At 24.1% G+C, this 23,696-nt stretch overlaps 1 protein-coding gene across 4 annotated transcripts in view; it reads left to right on the top strand.

Annotated features, from left to right (window-relative positions):
- Window positions 1-22,472, top strand: part of LOC113551591 (SCY1-like protein 2) — a 154,698-nt gene extending 132,226 nt beyond the window's left edge. The window contains exons 11-18 of one of the 4 annotated variants that reach the window (XM_026953916.1): window positions 4,835-5,084; window positions 7,637-7,805; window positions 8,134-8,315; window positions 11,028-11,260; window positions 11,842-11,910; window positions 15,931-15,948; window positions 19,901-20,068; window positions 21,274-22,472. In XM_026953916.1, coding sequence (XP_026809717.1) covers window positions 4,835-5,084; window positions 7,637-7,805; window positions 8,134-8,315; window positions 11,028-11,260; window positions 11,842-11,910; window positions 15,931-15,948; window positions 19,901-20,068; window positions 21,274-21,300 — 1,116 coding nt within the window. In that variant the 3' untranslated portion in view covers window positions 21,301-22,472. The remainder of the gene's footprint in view (window positions 1-4,834; window positions 5,085-7,636; window positions 7,806-8,133; window positions 8,316-11,027; window positions 11,261-11,841; window positions 11,911-15,930; window positions 15,949-19,900; window positions 20,069-21,273) is intronic. The other 3 variants (XM_026953918.1, XM_026953917.1, XM_026953919.1) reach the window with 3 other exon arrangements.
- The last annotated feature ends 1,224 nt before the right edge of the window (window positions 22,473-23,696 follow it).

Raw genomic sequence — 23,696 nt, 5'->3', positions numbered from 1 at the left:
ATAAAAAGATTTTAATCTTAAACTTTAATGTAGCTTATGGTAGAAAGAACAATTTTGTTAGTATCAGATCTGGTTTGAGACATAGCAGTAATTAAAAAATTAACCGTGAAAAAATATAGAAACAGTAATATTTGCGCTTACCAGTTTTTAATGTATTTTATTAAAAAATTAATACCTAACCGTAGATACTTAACATTTTTACATATTACTATGAATTAATACAAGGCAGCTATTATAAATTTAAAAAAAATTGATTTTATTTTTTGTTTTTGATTATCTATTGTTATTTAAAGTATTCAATTATTTTTTCAGTTCCTTTTGTTATATTATTTTTTTTATTAGTTAAAAAATTTAATATAATACAAAATTGATTTTAAATTTTTTCGTCAGAGTTTAATTTTATTTTCTGAGTAATTTGTTGGTTGAAAAATGTTATAATTGAGTACAGGGTTCAATTAAGTGATGTTATTATGCTATTTAACATAATCGGAAATATATTTATTAATTTTTTTTATAGATATTTAAAGTTTATGTTTTGATAAAATTAATTACTTATAACGAAAATTGATTTTTTCTTAATCGGTTATTTTTTTGCAATTGTTAAAACATTAATCACGGGGACTTGAAATATTTTTCCATCATCGTATTTAGTATATTAAGTATATTTATAGAATATATAAATATTCATTTTTTTTAAACATATTATTATGATATTATCATTGTATTATACATATTATTAATTAAAACGCATTTAGCGTTTTAGCTATAACCAATTTAGGATAATACCAAATTTCTGAGATGTTAAACATCAAAATCAATAGTTTGAAACATTACTATAAAATTAACATATTATTTTCCTTGAAATATCAAATTACTCTTAATCGACTATTTTTAATCAGTTTTTCGTCGATTTGTAATGCTATACTTAACAATAAGGAATTTTTTTTCTATCCGTTGAATATACGTATGGGATAAACAATAAAAATAATAAAATCAATTAAAAACCAAAACAACTTATGATTACTACTAAAATGACAACTAAAATTATTAATTACTTTACATTGTTCTCGTGTAGGTTTTAGTAGCGTTTATTTGTAGAACTGTAATTTGAGTGTAGAATTTATTTCAAACCCACGACTCGTAGATGTACTCGTATAATATATAATTGCCTATTTCAAATAAAATGACAAATAAGAAAAAAATAAATACTCTTTTACGTCACTGTGGTTTGGCGAATAACGTGTTTGAGCATTTGTTAGTTCAATACATGTTTCTCGAAGCCCCGAGGGATTTTCATCAACAGGAGGGCTTTATACCCAGACGTCACACAGTACGCTTCAATATGTTTTCTATACAACCAACAGGAAACCAAATATTACGTGAAATTATTAAATCATTCAACACCACTATAATAATTCCATAATATCGTATAAATTATAAAATAAATTTACCAGGCTTTAGAAACAACAACAATAATATAATGTACCTATATGGCTATATATTGCAATTGAAGAAATTTTGTGAGTTTAATGGCATAATATGTCGGCATATCCATTATAAATACAATAACTTGACTTCACCAAAAACGAATTTTTTACCTTAAAGCTATTAGAATATAATACAACATCTCAATATGTATGTACTATTATTCAATCATAATTATTGTTTATTGTTAGCAAAAATGTTTTAAGAAAGCATAACATTACAGATATAAACTTATCTGTGACATGCATCAACTATCGGTATAAATAAGTGATAATATGTTGATGTCATAGTATCTAGTCTAAGAAATATGTTGAGCACTAGACAGCCATAAATAAGTCATAACCCATAAAATTATATCCAAAATTTTAGCTGAATTATCAATACTATTACTTAAATTTAATTCACAGTTATCTTTAAAAATTGAATTTACTACATAAATTATCGAATTATTTATTATAATTATTAACATTTTAACTATTTATGTTATTTACCTTGTGTATAATTAATTATAAAAACCGTTGTTTAATATTCAATTGTGACACCCTAAAAATTATACACGAACCTATTATATATAATTTAACTACTTCTATTTAAATGATAACAATTATTGTATTATTAAGAAAAAACAATTTTAAGTAAAATTTTATTAAATAAAAAGTGAAATTAAAGTGTATTGTATAAACAAAAATATAGTATATTTAGAAAACTCAATATATATTTAATTATTATGAAGAATAAAAAATAATTTGTTCGTAACATTATGAATAAAAATTATCTTTTTTAAGCTTATTCCAGGCTATTTAGGGCCATTGCCGCTTCTTTTAATATCTTCCTTTACGTTTCTCTATGTATTGCTAGTTCTTTTCAATTCAATACTCCCAATAACTTAAGTCTAGTCACTGTTGTCTTGGCCTTCCACTCAGTCGACTTTTATTAGATTTCTATTTCGTGGCAGTCCGTATGAGTTCGCCTTTGCTCTTCAAACATGTCCAGCTTATTTTGGTCTTTAACTATTATGTGTGACAATTATATCGGTATCGTTGGATAAATCAATAAGTTCTCTGTTTGATCACATTTTGTAACCACCTTCTTAATTTCTCTTTAGCTCAAAGATACTTCGCAGGATTTTTATTTCTAAAATCATTAATTTCTTTTAATCCTACTTGGTAGATGTTTATAATCCACAAGCATAAATTACAACCAGTCTAACGAGGGTCTTGTATAATCTAATTTTTGCTCTTTTCGATGGCTTTTTATTCTTAAATTATTGGACTTATTTTAAAATTGGACTTGTTTCCCGCTGTGATTCTGCTATGTATTTCTGCAAACGGTATACTTTCAAAGTTTATTTTTACCTTTCAGCTACTGGCAGCATCGAAAGATAAGACCCGACAACCAATATTTCAATAATATGTTTTGCATATATATTATAGACATATAAAGAAAAGACTTAAATACATTTCCCATATATCAAACAAATTTAACTTCTAAGCCAGTGTGAACACAACTACTCCCAGATTTTAGTATTTAACGCTAACTACTATCAATGGACCTATAACGATTTTTCTAGTTCCAGAGCGCCGGAACTGAAGTATCGTACTTTACCGGGATGAGTCGATTTTCATCACTAGTATCCTGTGTCACTGGGCTTAGTAAATCACTGTGAACAATATTAATATAACCTGCGATGTTTAGAATAAAACTAATAATATACTTAAAAAACGATTACAATAAAATAAAAACGCAGATGAAAAAAACGACAGATATAACAGCTATTATAATATATATACATAAAACTCGTTATTGATAGTAAATTATGTTTTAAATAAGCTGAGTAGTATTTATAATAAAGAGTACACCAATCAAATATAATTTTGGTCGATGAAAAATGTTAACGACATGATACTACATTAAAATGTATACATAAATAATAATTTTATATTTAATTATTTAAAATAAATAAGTTTCATTTCATGTGTGTTATTGTTGATATTATATTAAACAATCGATAACTTATACATATATGTTTAGAACTAGGTAATTACATTTTGTATTAAAATATCAGATGAGCGAGTTTCCATTATTTATTATCATTACCTATTGGGAATAATGAATAATGACTGCGTATATTGGTAATAAAAAATACTAAAAAATAATTAATAACCAGTATAATTATTTGTTTGAGCTATTATTTTTTTAATACTATAAATATGTGTATTATAGTTAAGTGTTTACTTTATTGTTAATATTCAATAATGATCGTTGTATTTTTTTATTATTACACTTGTGTCCAAATAAATTTGTATCATTCTTCGTTGAAATCAAACGTATATTTTAAAATTTTTTTTTAATATTTGTAGTTCTTTGTCAACATGTAAATCTTTATTTAAAATATATAACAAACATAATATTACAGACCTTTATTATACAGAAATTTACTGTCATGGCTTTATTTTTATATAATTTAAAATTACTGAAATTAATAAAATGTAGCACAACTTTTTAATAACCCCCTTTTTTATATATAATATCAAATTTATTTTATAATTATATTCTAGAAAGATTTTTATTTTATAAAGTATACAATGACTTTTATAATAATTTTTAAATTTAAAAATATAAAATAATCAATTTCCTATCTAATTTTAAAATTTGACCCAATTGAACAAATATTATCAATCATCTATTATAAAAGAAAATATGTTATTATTAATAACATTCAATTTGTTTGATCATTATAAAATAAATATTAATATTATATTTCAGTATTTTAAATCATATTATATTCTTCTGCTTACTATTTATTTTGTCAATAACATCGTTTAAAATGTTCTGTAATACTAATTTAAAAATAAAGTGCGCTGTAATAGTAAAATACTAATTCTCACAATAATAAAAGCTATTATAACATTTATTTATATACTTAAATGTTATTTGTATTACTTATTTTAAATGTTATATTATTTTCCCTTATTTTTACCACTCACTAGTAACATTTGTAACGGGTTAAGTACCCCATACTTCTGTTTAATAGTTTCTTTTATAATGACATGATATAAAATACGAACAAAACAATCTACGAGAATACTTTAAATAATAATATAATATTTGAAGTACTTAATAAAGTTTTAATAAAATAAATAAAATAATTAAATCAACTAAGTTAGCTTAAGAAAATAATCGTATTTATATAGGTATTTTTGAGAAACATTATTATGTTTATGAATAATTGAATCTGATCTTATAATGCTTAAAATTATTATTGGTTTAATGTAATTTATACATTAACCCAGTAATAGTTATTTTATACTCATCTATATTAATGTTTTAACTACTGTATATTTATTAGAGTGCTGCTGTATTGGCTGTAACCAACGTTTCTCAATACATGGATGATACGGCAATAAGAAGAATGGTACTTCCCAAACTCAAAATGGTGTACGAAACAAATCCAAACGATTTGAAAATTGTTTTAAACATATTGGCTTGTCTGGAAATAATATTGCATAGACTTGAAAAACAACAAATCATCGAGGATGTTTTGCCGCTGATTTGGATAGTAAACCAGACAGATCCTGAAGTGATAGCGAGAATAGCAGGTATACAAATAACTACAATAATTACTAAATCATCAAAATTAAATGATAAATTATTCAAATATAATATTACGTTTCTTGTATTTTATATGCACTGTTTTATATATATATATATTATATTATATATTTATATATAATTATATACGTATAATATTATATTAATATTATTATTTTCTGAATAACCTCCTGCCAAAATACATAGATTCATAAAATCCGATTTCAGCACTACTTACTGGGTCTAATAGTGAATACTAACTACCCAGAAGCTTACTCAAGTCTCAAACACACTAAAAAAATGTCATCAATATATTTCCAGATGTTTAGGTAGAGTTTAGTAAGTAAGTCACTACGTATTGAAGAATTATAAATATGAACACCGATTATTATAAAAATACTTAAAAAAATTAATTAATAAATTATAGTTATCACATAATCATAGCCAATTTTTATTGGCTTACAAGTTGTAAATAATTTAAAACAATACAAGTATTAAAACACATTTAATAAATTAATAAATAATAATGATTAACATCGAATAAAAAATGATAAACTCGCTTATTTTAAAAAAACAATTTTAGATACATAAAAGGAGTGGTAGATTATTGATGCTTCTAGATCTAGTTACTAATATGTATTATACATTTTGATTGAACGTATGTTTACCGAAATTCAAAATTTCATAAACAACAAAAGAGAAAGAGAATCATCTCTCATCAACATTACCCAACAGAATTTTATTATAAAATAATACATTACAGTATCAGAACTGCTAATTTATTATAATACATAATATAATATTTCTATGTAGGCAATACGAGTATTAGTATACCTATTACACTAATTGCTTTTCACCGTATGACACAGTCACAGATATTTACATTTATATTTTATATTATATATATATATATATTATTATTGGTGTATAAATATTTTAAATTATAACTCACAACTTTATTCTCATTTATTTTTTAGTTAAATATCAATAACTCTACATAAATAGTTTTATGGTATATTTTGTAAAATATAATAATTATTTATATTGTATAATAAATAATAATACACTGATAACAATTATGTTATCCGTACTTATTATTATGCAATTTTCTTCGTTAATCCTATAATCGCAAATATTGTATAGTTATTTTTGTGAAAATTGCGTTGTTAATTAATTCTTAAAACGAAGTATATTAATTTAATTATACATTCTATTAAAAAGGCACTTGTTTTTCTCTTTTTATATTAATGATTTTGTAAATTGATGTTGAAAGCTATTGCCACCAAGATCGAATATAAGCGATTTTTTATTTTTCCGAACAAAGAATAATTACAACGGCGTGTTCTTATTTACCTTACACCTAAGTATCCGGTGTGATGCTTCTTTATCAATCTATTATTCGAGTATTATTTTATTTCACTACAAAAATGATCATATAAAAATAAAATAAAATTATAATATAATTTATTAAAAATAGCTTTTATATTAAAAAATATTCAAACTTCATTATTTGATTGAATAAAGCTAAATATGAATTATGTAAGGTGATTTTATTTACATTTTTAAATATATATATATATATAAATAAAATTACACTTTTTTACCAATTACTTAAAAAACAACACTATTCATAACAATATAAATTGTTACCTACCTAAATTAAAAATTGTATTATTTATTTCATAGTTTCTATACATTTTACAATTATTTACCATACACATATTGAAAACGATTTTTGTTTTATCTTTTGATATTTTTAGCTCTTTGAAAATAGACTACCTATATTATCATTTAAAATGTGATTCATCAAAATTTTATATATATTTTTGATACCTATACAAAATATGCATGATACAACAATTTAATTTAAGTACGCGATCTATGTAGTAGTAGGCGTGTGAATCATGTTTAATGGAATAGATAGCAATTCAATGGTTATATTTTGACACATAATTTTCATATCTCACATTCTGTCTTCCTACTTTAGACATATTATATTATCTAGTTGCTTCAATGTTAGTTCAGCTTTCCTATGATATACCATTATTAATATTGTTTCATAACATTTCAATATATTTTCTGTCACATTATTTCATTTTAACATAATACGAATCGTGTAAGCATCAAAATTATGATCACTGTACAACTATACTTCTCAAAATAAACTTAAATTTATTAAAAATATATTCTTTTATAAAAATTTATTCTTTGTATTATTGATCAAGGTCCAATATCGGATACACCTATACCTATAGTATATACAACTTACACGTTCATAATTTTAAGACATGGTAGGTATACGAAATATAATGCAATTATTAACGTGAAAAATATAAAATAATGTGAACAACACTTAAAAAAATATGGATTATTATTTAGAGTGAATGCGTAGCAGAATAATATATATATTTATGTCTGTCATATGATGTTAATCTCAACTACTCAACCCAATTCCATTTTATTGATTTTAAATATTTTGTTTCGTGAATAAAACCGTAGTATAACACTTATAATTGCATTTTATGTGAATGTAAACAATAAAAGCCTTTGGTATTTACAGTTATATACAGTATGATTTTGCGTGACAAGAAATATGGTTTATCTGTAAATATGATAGCCACGAAAATAATGCCAACGTTAATTCCACACACAATGAATCCGGGTTTGAATTTAGAACAATTTCAAACCCTTATTGAAGTTTTACAAGACATGCTGGAACAAATTGACAGGTAAATAATGAATATTACGCGTTTTGTAGTTTTTACTCAAGATTTAAGTTATTACTAAGCTCTTGTTATTAAACTATTTAAACAATGTCTATATTTTGATTTTAAATTAAATAATTAAAAATTAAAACTATGCTTTCTATTTAGATTTTTTTCTTTTCCTTTAATTTTTAATTTGTTGTACTAGTATATAAGATGTAACAAGACTATTAGACAAACTTTAATAACAAATATTACTATATTTGTTAAATAGTCCTATTACACTCTGTATATTATGCTCTATATCAAGTGTATGAAATATAAAAACGAAATGTAATAACAATCATTTTAGAAACCAAAGGAATAAACTGAAATTAGATACAATATCCATGCAGAGTCCAGACAGACACAGGCCTTTAAGACATTTATACAGTTCTGACAATATGCATGCGCAAAACTTCAACATACCAAATTTAAAAATTGAAACACGCAAAACGTCAAGTGCTGAAGATATGGTTAGAAAAAATTCAGCAGGTAAATTAAAAAAATAAAATACAATAAAGTATTAAAGTAAATAAAAAAAAAATTGAATGTTATTAAAAACTAATGAAAACGTATACAAATAATATCAAAATGTAATGGTTCTTGATTATGATAGTTTCTGTAACATTAGTCTCTTGTGCTCTTGTGTGCATCAACATTTTTAAACTAAATTGAGGCTTAAACGTAGGTTTTGATACACCCGGATTTTGTTCTCAATAAGACTCAAATAATAGAGTATTGAATGAGAAAATGTCAAGTGAACCAAAATTATATCTAATTTTCTCGCAATGAAAAATCTATCCGACTGTAATGACGTCTGCTTTAATCATTTCAACGTGATAGCATGCCAAAATATTAAATCTAGCTTTCTTAATGACAAGCCAAGTTTTTCCAAGAAAATTGCCCACCTCTTTTCACGTCCATCGTATACTCGTACTTAAGTTAATTTTCTTTTTCTGTTTCTTTTATTGGCTGTAAAAATGTAATCATTGTAATATTTTTAAAGCTGCGCAGATAATCTGGATAGACAGTCTAGTCTCAATAGTATCTGCACATTATCACAATGCTATAGTGAAATCATTTCTGAAATAAAAAGTCTAAAGGTCGGGTTTATTTTACTTCATAGCATCATATCACAAAACAAGCATATAAGAAGAATAATATTCTTTAAGTCGTCAGATATTATGTTTTAATACTTAGGGACAAAAATTATTATTAAGGCAACTGAAAATCACTTGGCTTGGATATTTTTCTTTTGCTACCTTTTCCCCCTTAATGTTATATTAGGTTAATCCTTTAATAATAAAAACAGAATATATTATTTTATAAGCTGTTAGATACTGTCTGTTATCTATACTCATTACTCATATAGTATTTTACCAGTGAAATTGTTTAATAAGGTTCATGATAGAGTGCTGGATTTAAATAATTAAAACTATTTGGGTATATCACTACTGAATTTCATGAAAATATTTAAATTTTCTTTGTTTTGACTTTTATTTTTTGGTTAATTATTTATTATACAGGGGTTTATGAATTTCACCGTTATAGTGCTATTTTAATTAAACTCGACTGGTACGAATACTTTACCTGTAAAAACAAAAAAAAACTTCTATGGTGATAATTTTAATTTTGCTGGTAAAATGTATGATTAAAATAAACCATTTAGAATATCGTGGTTTACAGTACTATCTAAAATTAATTAGCTGTAGTATTCAATTTGAAAATACTGTTTAAGTGATAATGTAGTTTTATCTGAATTGCAGTATAATATCGTTTATTTTTTTTTATATATTTTTAGTTTGTCGAAAGTTTGAAAGTAATCAATTATTGCTCAATCATAGTTAATATATTTTATTAGCTCATACAATTTAATTTAATTTAAAAAAAAAACTGTTTAATCTATTTGGAAATAATCAATTTTATTTAGGTATAAACATAATCAAGTATTAATTAATATATTAGCTGCTTTTATTAAAAGTACGAACATTTCTTGTATAGTTTCTGGAAGTTAATGTTTGTTTGTGCTTTAGTTTATTGTTGGCATTCGAGAATACGTATGCATTTGACTGTGACGAGTGTAACAGCATAAGTTAAGCATAGAGATTTTATCTACCTTTGACCCAAGTTGTATGTTTTGGAAGTCTTGCCTAAACGAAGATTAATAATATAACCTTGTATATTGTGAAAATGTTGATTGGCTTGGGTCATTAGTTTTTATTTTTTTTTATAAATGAAGTATTGGTTTTTCGTTCAATGATATGATTAACGTATTAGTTATTAGTGTATTTATATTTTATAAATCTTTATTCGATGTACAGAAGCGTATAATATTGTAGCTTTTTTGGCTTTTTAGCCAGCCTTTTTCATTTTCTATTATCATGACATTACTAGAAATCCATTTAAAAAGTTATGAGTTATCCGATATTTGTGATAATTTAGTTTATCGATTATTTTAACTATAATTCATTACGATGTGTTTAAATCGTGTATGACGATTATAGATGTTCTACGCTATGACGTAGTTAAGATAGGTTTAGGTATAGGGTTTCACTGGTGTTACTGGGTATACTGTAACCCAAACCTCACGAATGTCACATTAGTGGTAAACGGCCACTACGATTACCGCTAGTAAAGGTGTTAGTCACCTATCATTTTACGAACCTTTGCGGTCGTAGGTCCATTAAAAAACCAATGGTAAAAATTAAATATTTGCACTCTACTATAATTTAGCCAAGTATCTATGAAATTAAAACACTAAATATAAGTAAGCATCCATATTTTTTACATAATTATATTTAAATCGTGTACCTTTTGATAAACAGTTATTTTTATGATTAATTGAATTAAAGATATCAATGTCCGGCCCTGACGACCTATGTCAACAGCAAGTTAAATAACATTTACTATATAAAATAATTTAACCCAAAAATGTCAACAACATGTCACACCCATATATTATTTTGCCTTATATATGACCGCGGTATTATTATAATTATAGCCCATAGTATTTTCATAAATATAAGCTTAAGCCAATAATTGTAAAAATAACATTTGGTTTAATTAATTGTATTTCATTTTAAAGAAGACTTAAAACCATGACTGTTGAAAAGACTTACAACAAATATATACACATATATATATATATATAATTATCATAATAATAAATCGACAACCGTCTTTGGTTTCCGTGCCCTGCAACAGGTAGCTGGTGGTTTGGCGGTTCACCTTCCGGTTCCGATAGCAACTTCTTGCGCGTAGTCAGTTCGTTTCCGAATCGCCGACTGTCTGACAACATGTTGAACACGCCGAAAATTCGTGTGGCACCGTCGTGTGCCTCTTCGCCAGGAAGCACGCCCGTTGGCACCGGACTGCCAATCCGGAGACACTCGAACGTTGAGCGCCGTGGGTCCACCATCAACCTGTCACCACCATCGGTAATTATTATTGTTATTTTTTATTTTTAGTAGCTAGTTGTAGAAATTGCATTATATTAATCATATTTTGTTTTGCGCAATTATAATATTATATGATACGATTATCAACTACGACAAAAAAAATTGTGGAAAATAACAGTATATTATAGTGCGCGCCTCGTACGTTATTATACGATGCATAATCGTATTATCATGACATTGTCATTAGTTTTTATTACACAATTATGTTACTGTTATATTATATATTATTATTATTATACTATCATGACGTGTGTGTATTTATTTCGATTCTGTGCAAGTAGCTTGTCTTCGTATTTTATACATACTAATAGACATGACGTACTGTATAGAATTACGGACCGTTGTAATATACAAACGAACCAATAACGCTGTGAGTTATTACTATATATATAGCATATTGTGCTGGCCTTAACGTTTCCTCCTGCCCGTAAAATGATGATATTATTACGATATAATATTATATTTTCGTCGTCTCGACATTTTTTTTTTTTTTTGTTTTTATGACGCTTGCTGTGGATGATATTATGTGTCAGGAGCTTTTAAATTGATTTTTTGCGCAGGGCTATCAGTACTTCAGACCGATTAACGGACACGATGGGTCCACATTGTCGGTGCCATCATCGACGTATGTAAGTCATTATAACGAATGAGAAAGCCGATGAGTGTTGCATTAAACGGTGTCCGCTGTCAGTGTATACTTTATTTTGAACGCCACGCCTATGTGCGTTCGCTCAGCATGATTAAAATTGTTATTTCTTTTTTATAATTTGTTTAATTTATATTGTGAGATAGAGAAACATGTGAGATAAATGGCGGATGGTCCGAAGTATCAACTATCTACATTGCTATCGTGATATTTAAGTTCCATATAATTTTATTCTTTCATCAGTAATTCGTAATAATTATTGGTATTATTTATATTTCTCATAACATTGTTTGTAAAATGATAATAGTGTTATCAAAATAATTACAATTACAAATTGAAAACTATGCATAGATTAAAAGTCTGCTTATATTTAGATTACTAGAGCGTGGGTTAAAAATCTCCAAAAAAAGGAAACATGATATATAACAATACATTTTACCTATACAGTAATAATATTTTAAAAAACCCTAGTAAAAATTGTTGTTTTAATAATATATTAGAATTTATTAGCAATAATGGTTACAAATATGTTTAATATATTTGTATTATATGCATGTTTTCGTTTAGAAGCCGCAATTCGAAAATAAAATGACCAATTTAATATATCTACACACATCTAATCTAATATTATATAATATACTTGCATATGACAATACAATTTCGTTTGTGCAGCCACCACGTAATAAAAATAATACAACGAAACAAAATAAATAATATTTAATTTTTTTTTCCTAATACTTTTTTGTTATTTATAAGAATAAGTTAAATTCTTATTAAATTTAATTTATTCTTAAAGAATTTATAAAACTACCACAAAATTGCAAAAATACAAGTTTTGTTTTGTGCTTGGAAATTAACGTTTTAGCTAGGCCATTTGGAAAAAAATATAGTTTGCATTAAATTCACGCTCTACTTTATACCTTAATTTAATTTTTTTTTTTTATTTTACATTGAAGAGAAAAATAATAAATTATCAACTACACACAATTAAAAAATTATCTAACAGCATTTAATTTTTTGAAAAATTATATAATGTATATTAAGAAAAATTATCCAGGACTTATATTAATATTTTCTTACCGCAAATTAAATTTTACTTCCAATGTAATATTTTGAAGAGATTTTTCCAATACAATAAAAGTATTAGTTTTTAACTATTAATTTTATACTTAATCATTATAACGTATAAAAATATTGAAAAAAGTAAGTAGTAAGTACTATAGTAAGTTATCATCCGTCATTTACCTTAATTAAATGGAGGATAGAATGCTGAAGAATTTAATCAAACACTATTTTGATATGCCACACTATTCACTTAAAAAATCCACGTTCGGTCGTTTGTTTTTCTTTTGTTTTACAATCTTTTTTTTAATTTTAATTTTTTTTTTTCGCTTTTGACGTTAGTTAGAACTTACCGGTAATAGGTACGTACAACTTAATTACACTGGTTTTTTTTCTATTTTTAATTCGATGTACTGCTTTTTGCCAGTTGTACGTACTAAGTAAAAATAATAATTTTTCATTGGAGTTCAATGATTACGTCGGAAGATATGAAATGACATTTTATAAAAAATGTTTTCAAGAAAATAATATATAATATATCTGTGAAACATTCAAGAACTATCGTGTTTCGAAGAAATGTTTTCCTATTGTATTTTTGGTATTTTCATTTAAAAAAAAAAAAAAAATGATAAGTTCCTTTAAATATTATTGGTTTGTATTGATTTTTATATTATTGGTAAGAAGCTTTTGCGCTTATCATTATACATATTTAACTTATTTAAGTTTTTTGTTTTATATAATTTAAAATGTTAATTTATTGGCTAATATTTAATACATACTAGTACATATTGTTATTCAAATCTATAATACTATGTCTATTGTCCACATATTCAATCATTTTTCATCCATAATATATTATTGTATACAAAATACAAATTTAAAATAACAATTTTTAACAGTATTCCATTGTGTATCTCAAACAGTGAAATATTGTTGGATTTAAAATTTGGGGGTCCCAGGCCTAAAAAAATTCTAAGCAGCTAGATCTAATAATACATTTGTCTTTGTTATATCTTCAAAATGTCTTCATGCTATACAATAAATATTATGTAAAAAAATCAAATATTCACATTGGTTATTACAAATAAATAAAAGAAGTGGGCTTTTTTTCTATTATTTATTGTTATTAACATTTAAATATAATTTAAATTTAAAACATATTTAATCATTTTTGTAAAAAAAAAACCAAGATAATTTTATAGGGACCTCTAAAAAATTGGAGCCCGGGAATTTACTATTAATATCTTCCATCATATCCAGTTTTGGTCTAGATTACCAAAACAATAATAATTAAGTGCTAATGTGTTATACATTTAAATATTCTTGTATGTACCTATAATACAATACAATTAATTTTATTCAGTTACTGTAATAATTATTAATAGTACTATAAATAAATTCCATGGAACGTGTACATTCTTTAATTAAACTAATGCATTTTACGACTGATATTTATAAAATGTTCTTCAAGTCTGTCAATCCAGAAATACCAGAAACCCATTATTATATAATATCAAAATAACTATTCAATATACATACAAACATATTATTCTCATTCTAGTAACAGAAATTGATTAACGAATGTAAGCAATTGAATTAACACGATAAACAACAGCTTGCAGCGTTACAGGTTCTTAAAGCGGTTTATAATACTCAAATCGCAATAATAAATACATTATTGTGTATTATTTAAAATGTTATTTATTTATCAACAATATATTAACTATGATTTATTCATAGACACTAGACTTACCAATCCTATAATTATTTTATTTTTCTTCTATAACATTATCTTAGATTTAACTAAAAATTAAATTTGAATTGTAATTATTATAATATGTTTATTATTATACTGCATTTCATATTTCAATTATTTTATAAAATCTAAATCATATTATACGATAAGAATAGGTTATAGGAATAGATTTATGGTTATTCTTTATAAATTCAATATGTTAATTATACGATTTTAAATTAAACTAAACTAAGATAAATTAGCCCAAATAATAAAATGTATGGTATACGTTTATTTTTATAATAATATTATGAACACTATATTATTATTTTATTCATTGAACATTATAATTTATTGAATATTTAAAAAAGATCAAACGTTTTTAACTATATTTTAATTATTTTAAATGTTACAAACAATTAGTATAAATTAAAATACAGCACTTCAAAATTTGAATTTGTAATTCAAAATATTAAATTAAATACAATAATGTTATAATATACATTGTATTTTGTACATAAGTAATACTTATCTAATTTTTAAAAATTATTAATACTTACATTTTCAGTTCAGTGACTATTACTAAATACAAAAAGTGATGTACGTCAATACATTTTCCGTATACCAGCTACAATTTAAATATTTCTGATTGTCTTATATTATACGTTATTTACTCAATATTTTTTATACAAACATATTATGTGTTCAAAAGAGTCAATTATACATTAAACATTTAAATGTAAACAATACAAATTATTAAATATTTCCATAATAATTTTAAGCACGCAAACATTTTTTTTTTTTTTTTATTAATACAATAAATATTTATTTTGGGACAAACTATTTTGTTACGTTATTATTATTATTATATCCATACATGCAATAAGTATAATGTCCTTTCATAACATTTATGCTATTTCGAATTTCTAAAAAACAAAAATACATAACTTAAAAAATCAAAAGACAATAGTCCCTATTTTAATAAAATATTAAAATCACCAATGTATTAATATTGCCAGTATGTAACGCCGTGTTACACTTTAACAGTAATGTAAAATATTACTATATTATTTTACAACAAAATATATTACTATGATAAATTATTTATCATAACAATATTAATAATGCTTTTAAATTATTATTACAATTTTGAGTTATTTTTTATATTTTGTTTTACTGTTTGATTGCAACTTACGCGGAGTACAGCTTGCACGGAGCATGATTGTGAGTATTATTAAGTTGATTTTCATTAAAATAATTAAACGCATCACTAAAAAAAGTAATCTGCTTTAAGATTCATTTATGAAATACTTTTTTATAATAATCAATGGATAAATTACTAACTGCGAGTTAGTCGTAATGAAATATTTTCAGCGTCGTATTGACTCAATTTTATAATTCTAAGTAGAACAGGTACTATTTGTTTTCACTTTAAGTTTTTCCACGGAAAGCTCTTTAAATTTAGTTTTAAAAAGGTCAAAAAGTTTTTGCAAAACCTTCATGACTTGTAAACTGAATACATACTATGATACTTTAAAAAAAGGTATTTTACTGAATTTCCTGGTATTTTTTTTTTATAAAATGGAAAGAAAAAAATATCTATACAACTCTAGGGAAATGAGAGCTACAAGTGGCAAATTAACAAAAACCTAGGTAATCACTTTTCAGTTAGCCCAGTTCCACACACAATCATTAAATATAGTTAAATTAAAAATAATAATAAAAAAAGAGCAATTTATTTTTCATAAATATTTATTTTTTATAATAATAATATTTTAATCTATATAAATATATTTATCTATATTTACTTTGTTCTTAAATAAATTCCAATATAAAAATGATAAAATTATGTCCTTGATGATTTCTAACTAATAATACCTACATCTATGTAATATAATATACAATTTATAATTTTTAATTTTTTTTTTCAGCTTATATATCAGTTGTTTTTAACTGTTATATAATTTTTTTTATCGTTTTTATCATATTAATATATAATAAAGAAGTATAAAACCATAAATTACTTAATACTTAAAATTTTATATCCACATTAATTGTTTCTTTAGTTAAAATTTGAAGACTTTTTTAGTTGTAAAAGTAAAATATGTATTATAATACAATATATATATATATATATATAAGTAGAAGTAGTAATACTGTATATTTTTAAGTATTGTAAGTATAAAAAGCATTGTTTTATTTTGATAAAATAGACTACCTAATCTAAATTCTTCTAATCATCGCCAATGCACTTTTTTACAAACAAAAAAAAATCACCGCAAGCTCTCCATATCTCTTCTAACAAACTCTGTTGTTATTAATAATCAGTGAATGTCTAAAAAAATTTAAATATCTATTTATATCAAACCTTATTTTTAAGTTCATTATTTTAAGTAGTGTCAATGAATGTTCTCTTCTTTCACGTCGTCACGTTCAGTTAAATTTTATCATATTTATTTATTGTATTTTTTTTTTTTTTTTGGTATATAGATTATAAATTTGACCTTACCCTAAATAAAAAATAAAATTACTTTATAAAATTAAATTGAAAATACTCAGGTAGTTTTTATAATTTATTTTTCTAATATAAATATGACAGTTTACTTATAAGCTAAATAATTTAAAAATAAATATTAGATTTTTTTTTATTATTTTAAAATTGTTTAAATAAAATTAAAACAGTATAATCGATAAGAAATATGTATATGTATTATGTAGGTATGTTTATTTTTAGTTTTTACTTATAAATATAACAATAAATGTGAAGTAATATTGCATTCTTAAGTTTGTAAAATAAGTTGTCATCGTATCACATTATTAATTAAAAAAGTTGACAATACAAATTCAGGATATTATTGTCATGTTGGTTAATGCGACGTAACATATTAAATATATTTCATCACCGTTTAGGTTTTATTATGCTAAAATTAAGCATTATACGATAAAGCAGAGTACTTACAAATTACATAAACTATAATGATAAAACTGTGTAGGTACTTAATTAATTACGCCGTTAAATTATCAAAAACGTAAACAAAGCATATTATATGTTATTAAAAAAGTATGGAATTTTGTTGAATTATAAATAGTATTTTTTCTCTTCTAAATTGTATTATTATTGAATAGTTATAACAGTAACATTCATTTTGATCAAATCTTAAATATGTATAGTTAATAAACTTAAAATAATGTTTAAAATACTACGTTTATGTAAGTCAGTTTGTATGTGACGTTTAAGTCAAAAAGGTTTTGTGAAAAAGTTTAAACATTAATTTTATATCTTGAGGAATTGGGAAATCTAGAATGTAATGAAATTACAAACACCTAATAACCGTAGTCCATAAACCACCATAGTACTGTGTAACGGACCTCGAAGAATTCGATAACAAAACACAATGTTTAGCCCAGCGGGCTTCCGAGTTATTTACGGGTATAAACGTTAAGTTGCCTTTAATAATAGTTTTCCCCGGTCAAAGATCATTTTTCACACCAAATGGAATTCAATTTAAATTGACAATTATATGTTTTTCTACGTTTTTATATAATATATTACATATACAATATAGTAGTATACTGTACTTTAAATTATATTTTATATTATATACCCTATTCCTACGAATGAATGTGTGATAAATCGTATAAATACCTAACATTAGAATTTTCCTAGAATCACTGCCACCAATGTATGAATTTAAATTCAATTTATTATTTTAATGGTATTCAGGGTATTTAGATAAAATTCAAAATCATATCATTTACATTGGTACGCGTTACTTTTTAAAATATTGTGATAAGTTTACTTTATAAGTTAAAACTCACAAAACTAATAGGTTTTAATGTAGGTAATTCAACTAAAAATTATCATAATAATATTATTAATTTCATACTTTTACGTGTTGGCAATGATTACAATTCAGCTTGCGTCTTTATTACATAATTAACATAGGTGTTACCTTAAACTCTCGAGAATAATTAAAAACAATTTAATTTTATGTGTGACAACATTTTATTTTTGAATAGTTATTACTAGTAGGTAGATGCTATTTATTAAGAAAAAAAAATTTGTTTATTTATGTTCATCGTTAATTAATACATAATGTATAGACTTCCTAAAAATTAGTAAACAATTAAAAGCTTTATATATAGCTTAATATTAACTTTTATTATCTATTCTTTTTGAGTGAAATTTACATTTATCCAATATGGATCTAAAATATTCCAGTCTAAATTTATTAACTCTTTGAGCAGAGTTTACAATCCTAAAATAGCCTATTGATTTAATTAGTATTTATAATTATAAAATTGTTGAAATTACAATTATAAAACAAATATCTATTCAAGATAGAAATAATACTGTAATACCAAGCGATAAGCATTTTAAATAATTTTAACTAATAAATACATTAAACGTAATGTGTTGAACTTATTTACATGTTGATTCTCATAAAAATGATTTAGTTTGTGTTGTGTCATTTATAAATCAAATAAATAAATACAAACAATAAACTCGCAATCACAGATTTTAGACAGTTCAAAATAAACTACTTTTCACTAGAAACAAATCACGTGCACCTACGCGTTCAAAAGGTAAATCACTATGCATCCAATAAATCTTTTCGGTACCAATGTAGGTTATGTTTTATCGTACATCAGGTATAAATCACAATTTGTATACTAAAAGCAGGCATACATGTTTTAGAACTACTAACGGGTCAAATACTTAAATATTATTAAAAAAAATATATAGTCAATGTACATTTAAAATTTAAATAATCATGTTTGGTAATGCGTACAATATTATAATATTTTAATTATTATTTAAATATAATATATATATATATATATATTGTTTCATAGATTTTTGTTTTAAATTTCTAATATAAAATTTAGTGATTTAAATATAAGTTTAAAGATTGATATAAATATTTAACAGTCTTTCCAAAAGAAATTTAAAAATGTATTACCTTAGTATTAATTGCAAGTTGAAAGGCTTTTTAATTTATTCATATTAATATTATTTTTTAACGGAAAACCAGGAAAACCAATTCTGCTGTTCAGTACAGCTTACTAAATTTATGTATGTGTGTGTGTGTATGTGTGTATGATTTACGTGTAGTAAATGTATGGCAGAATATCGTGTAAATACTAAAACGAGTGATGTTTTACGATTTTTAAGGGTGGTAGCATGCCGAACACGAGCAGCAGCGTACCATACTTGCTTAGCTCCAGTATGAACAGCATCCGGTCCAGGAGGCAAAGTACGTGTTCACAAAATTCTAGTACTGGCATTCTGCAGCAACTTGGTTCCGGTGTAGTGAAACAGTTATCAACTTTGCAAAATCCGGTAAGCATATCATCATATATGCTAGTATTATAGTGGTGTTACCGTTGATATACTTAAAATATTATTATATAAATCTAGTATAAGTTATCGAAATGAAAACAGTAGTTAGTAATTTTAACATAACATTAAAATACGCTCTGATAGGCCGTAGCGCGATATGTTCATATTAAATTAATTATTGGGTAAAACATGTTATAACGTATTATATCTACCACGTCCTTAATAAGTCATTTGGAAACCAAACGATCTTCTTACTATTATTTTATACTCGGCTTTATATAAAAGCTATAGATTTGTATGTACTAGTGTAGTAGTGTACTCTTATTGACTATATATAATCAATGGTACTACTATAGTTACCTACTATTTATCTATAAAGGTTAAATTATACCATCTGCTTTAGATATTTACAACGAATTAGATATATAACTAGATAAGTTTATTATAAATAATATATTTTGATAAAGACATTATTTGAATATTTTAAAATTCGGTGGCTGAAAAATACATAATATTATGTAATTATGTATTATATTATGATTTCTGTTTACATCACGATTATATAATATAATATAACTTGATTTAAATTCAAAATGTATTTATATATTGTGTTATTCGATTAACTTTATGATTATTATTGTTTTAATGATATTTTCCGTTCGAAATTCGCACAGTGCCCGTGTCCAATCTAAATATAATTATATAATGTAATATTTATGCGACATGCAACTCGGTTTAATAGGAAAATTGTGTGACTTGTTCCAAAATAGGAAGTAACCCTATCCATTGAATAAGTACCTATCTATTGTTAATATATTATTCTTTAAAAAATGTATATTATGTATCTGTGCCTGCGCGTAAATAAATGAAATGTATGATTAATATTTAGTACCTAGGCAGTATGCTGGGTATTATATTTGTCCGCACTATAATTGTCGTCTATTATTAACTTTGGTACAATTTGGATTTCTTTGGTTTGATCTTCAAATCAACAATTAGATATTATTTATTAATACGGTATGTCGGTATTAATATTTAAAAATTTCAATTCATTTTTTGAACCAGTCAGATTCAAAAACTGAATAATTCACAATATTATTAGTTTTTACTATTTATTTATAATATCCTATAATATACTATTAAGATTTACGTTAAACTGTGTTAATAATTATTAATTTACTGTTTTATTATTATTATTATTACAGTATCAACTATTCAGTGGCAACAAGTGAACAGTCGTACTCCGCTGACCAATACCACTGTTATAACTACACACTAATATTACCTATTGCTTGAATTTTACTGAACGGTCCGACGTCCCGTTAAAGTCTATATTTTATGTACATCTATTTTGTCAAATACGAAACTATAAAAGCAAATATTTTACATCTACCAACAACACAATATTATGAGCAATAAAGCCAGAAATCGTCAACAATTATTATAACTACTTTATCAATGTCGTAATTTTTAAGTTTCATTATTTTATACATAATTTATTCTTGTTCATTAAGTGTGACTTGTTTGTTCTTATTTTTTTCGGTTTCTTCGACGAACCGTATACAGGTTTGTTATATTATATTGTATATATTATACAGTGTGTTCAAGCTAAGGGTTACTACCTTAGATATTATAGCTGGATGTCATGGTACACATTTAGATAAAGACAATTTCAAATTTTTAAACATCTTGGTACACGCATTCGCAATACATTTTACCTATTTATTTAACTTGACCTATTTATTTTTAATTATATCTAATATAACCTTCAGTCAATTTTTAATGTAGAGCAATGCCTAGTTGTTATAAAAAAAAAACAAGACTGCCTAAATATGGTTTCAAAACTAGAAGGTTTTATTTATAAAAATAAATTTTATTGCGCATGTGCGTTTTAGAAGAGTTAAAAATTTGAAATATTTCTATGAGTATCTATTAGTTTTTGTACTTTTTTAGCAAAGTACCAATTAAATTCAACGTTATTATAGAAATATCCCATTTATATCTGAAAAAGGTATTACGCTGGTTACCGTTTTGACAAAACTATAAGAGAAAAATATTGTTTTCATCCTCGTATTAAATACTGTTCATAGTTTACTTTAGTTTCTTGTTATATTTAGAAATATTTATCATATTTATTGTTAATAATTACTATAAATTATTAGCATTTAATATTTACATACTTCAGGAATTTACAAATTCCTAATGGGTCACCCTCTCCCTCAAATGACTTGGATCACACTGTATAGTAAGTACAAATAGTACCATTATGTGTAAAGATTTATGCTAATTTGAATAATTCTTATGTCAAGTACCTATAATATTATAATCAATACATAATTACAATATTTAAATATTTGATATTATATAATTGTGTATATTATATTTTAAGAAAGATAAAAATATGTTTGCATATCCCATATAAAATAACTATCACGACTTATTAAATACTTTTCTTTCGTTTAGTTTTCTTTGTCTTGTTGTCATTATTATGTATAACGGTATAATAACTTGCAGACTATCACTTAGTTTTTACACATATCTTCATTTAATAATTTAATACTTTTTGCTCAATGCATTTTTCTATCATAATTATTTAATATAGATACCAATTAAAATATATTTATATATTCAGATTTCAGGTACATGCACATATTAAGTATCTATATGTATTTACTCATTTTTAGTCTACTTAAAAGTAGGTACTATTGAACATAACAATGACAATCAGTAGCTTACTAGCTTCTTTTAAAAATCTGCATCTTATCTTGTCATGTATAGACAATCTAAATTTTATAAATGTGTTAATGTGATATAACTTAGAAATCATGATAAAAATCATATATAATATTATTATAGTATCAAATATAAAATTATTTGTTTAAGTATTTATTTGTGGATTGTTTGAATTATATTTTTGTTTAAAACCATAATACTATTATTGTAATAATGATCATTGTTAGTATATTATGTAGGTACATAGAACTGATACAAAATTATAATAATAAAGCTAATGATAAATCAACTACATTATACGTAAATATTTATTTTTGGCTGAATAAATTACTGGATGTGTTCATTTTTTTTCTATTTAGAGTTTAGACCCTAACTGTATATTTATATATAATATATGTAGGTATATACTATTCTCTTGAAATTTGAATTAAATTTAATGTAAGATAAAATCAAGGGAGAAATATTAATTATTCTTACGTAGAACAATAATTTATTACTTTTATTTCTTTTACAACACAGTTAGATAGATACTTATTGGTAGAGGGATAAAAGTTCTTACATCTAAAAAAAGTGGAAATCAGTCCACTTTCATTTTCAAGTTATTAAAGTATTTTTATTTCTCTTAGTGCAAAACGTAATGTAGATACCTATCTAAGGTACCTATGTATGTAAATAATATTATTATTTTAAATTATTAAATATAAATGTTTTTATCATATTAAATATTATAATATATCTACCTATATTATAGGTTTTACATGTATAAATATATAATTACGTAATAAGTAAAAATTCAACGATAAAAACAGAAGCCATTTTTTTTTTAACTACCTACCTAATTGTATGTTTAAATTGCTAAGTTACTAATAAAAAATTCTTTGATTAAAATACGGAA

This window comes from Rhopalosiphum maidis, chromosome 2 (genome assembly GCF_003676215.2).
Source record: "Rhopalosiphum maidis isolate BTI-1 chromosome 2, ASM367621v3, whole genome shotgun sequence".
In the NCBI taxonomy this organism is placed as follows: Eukaryota; Metazoa; Arthropoda; class Insecta; order Hemiptera; family Aphididae; genus Rhopalosiphum; species Rhopalosiphum maidis.
The sequence above is the reverse complement of the archived record's forward strand: the minus strand, read 5'-3'. Positions and strand labels throughout refer to the sequence as shown.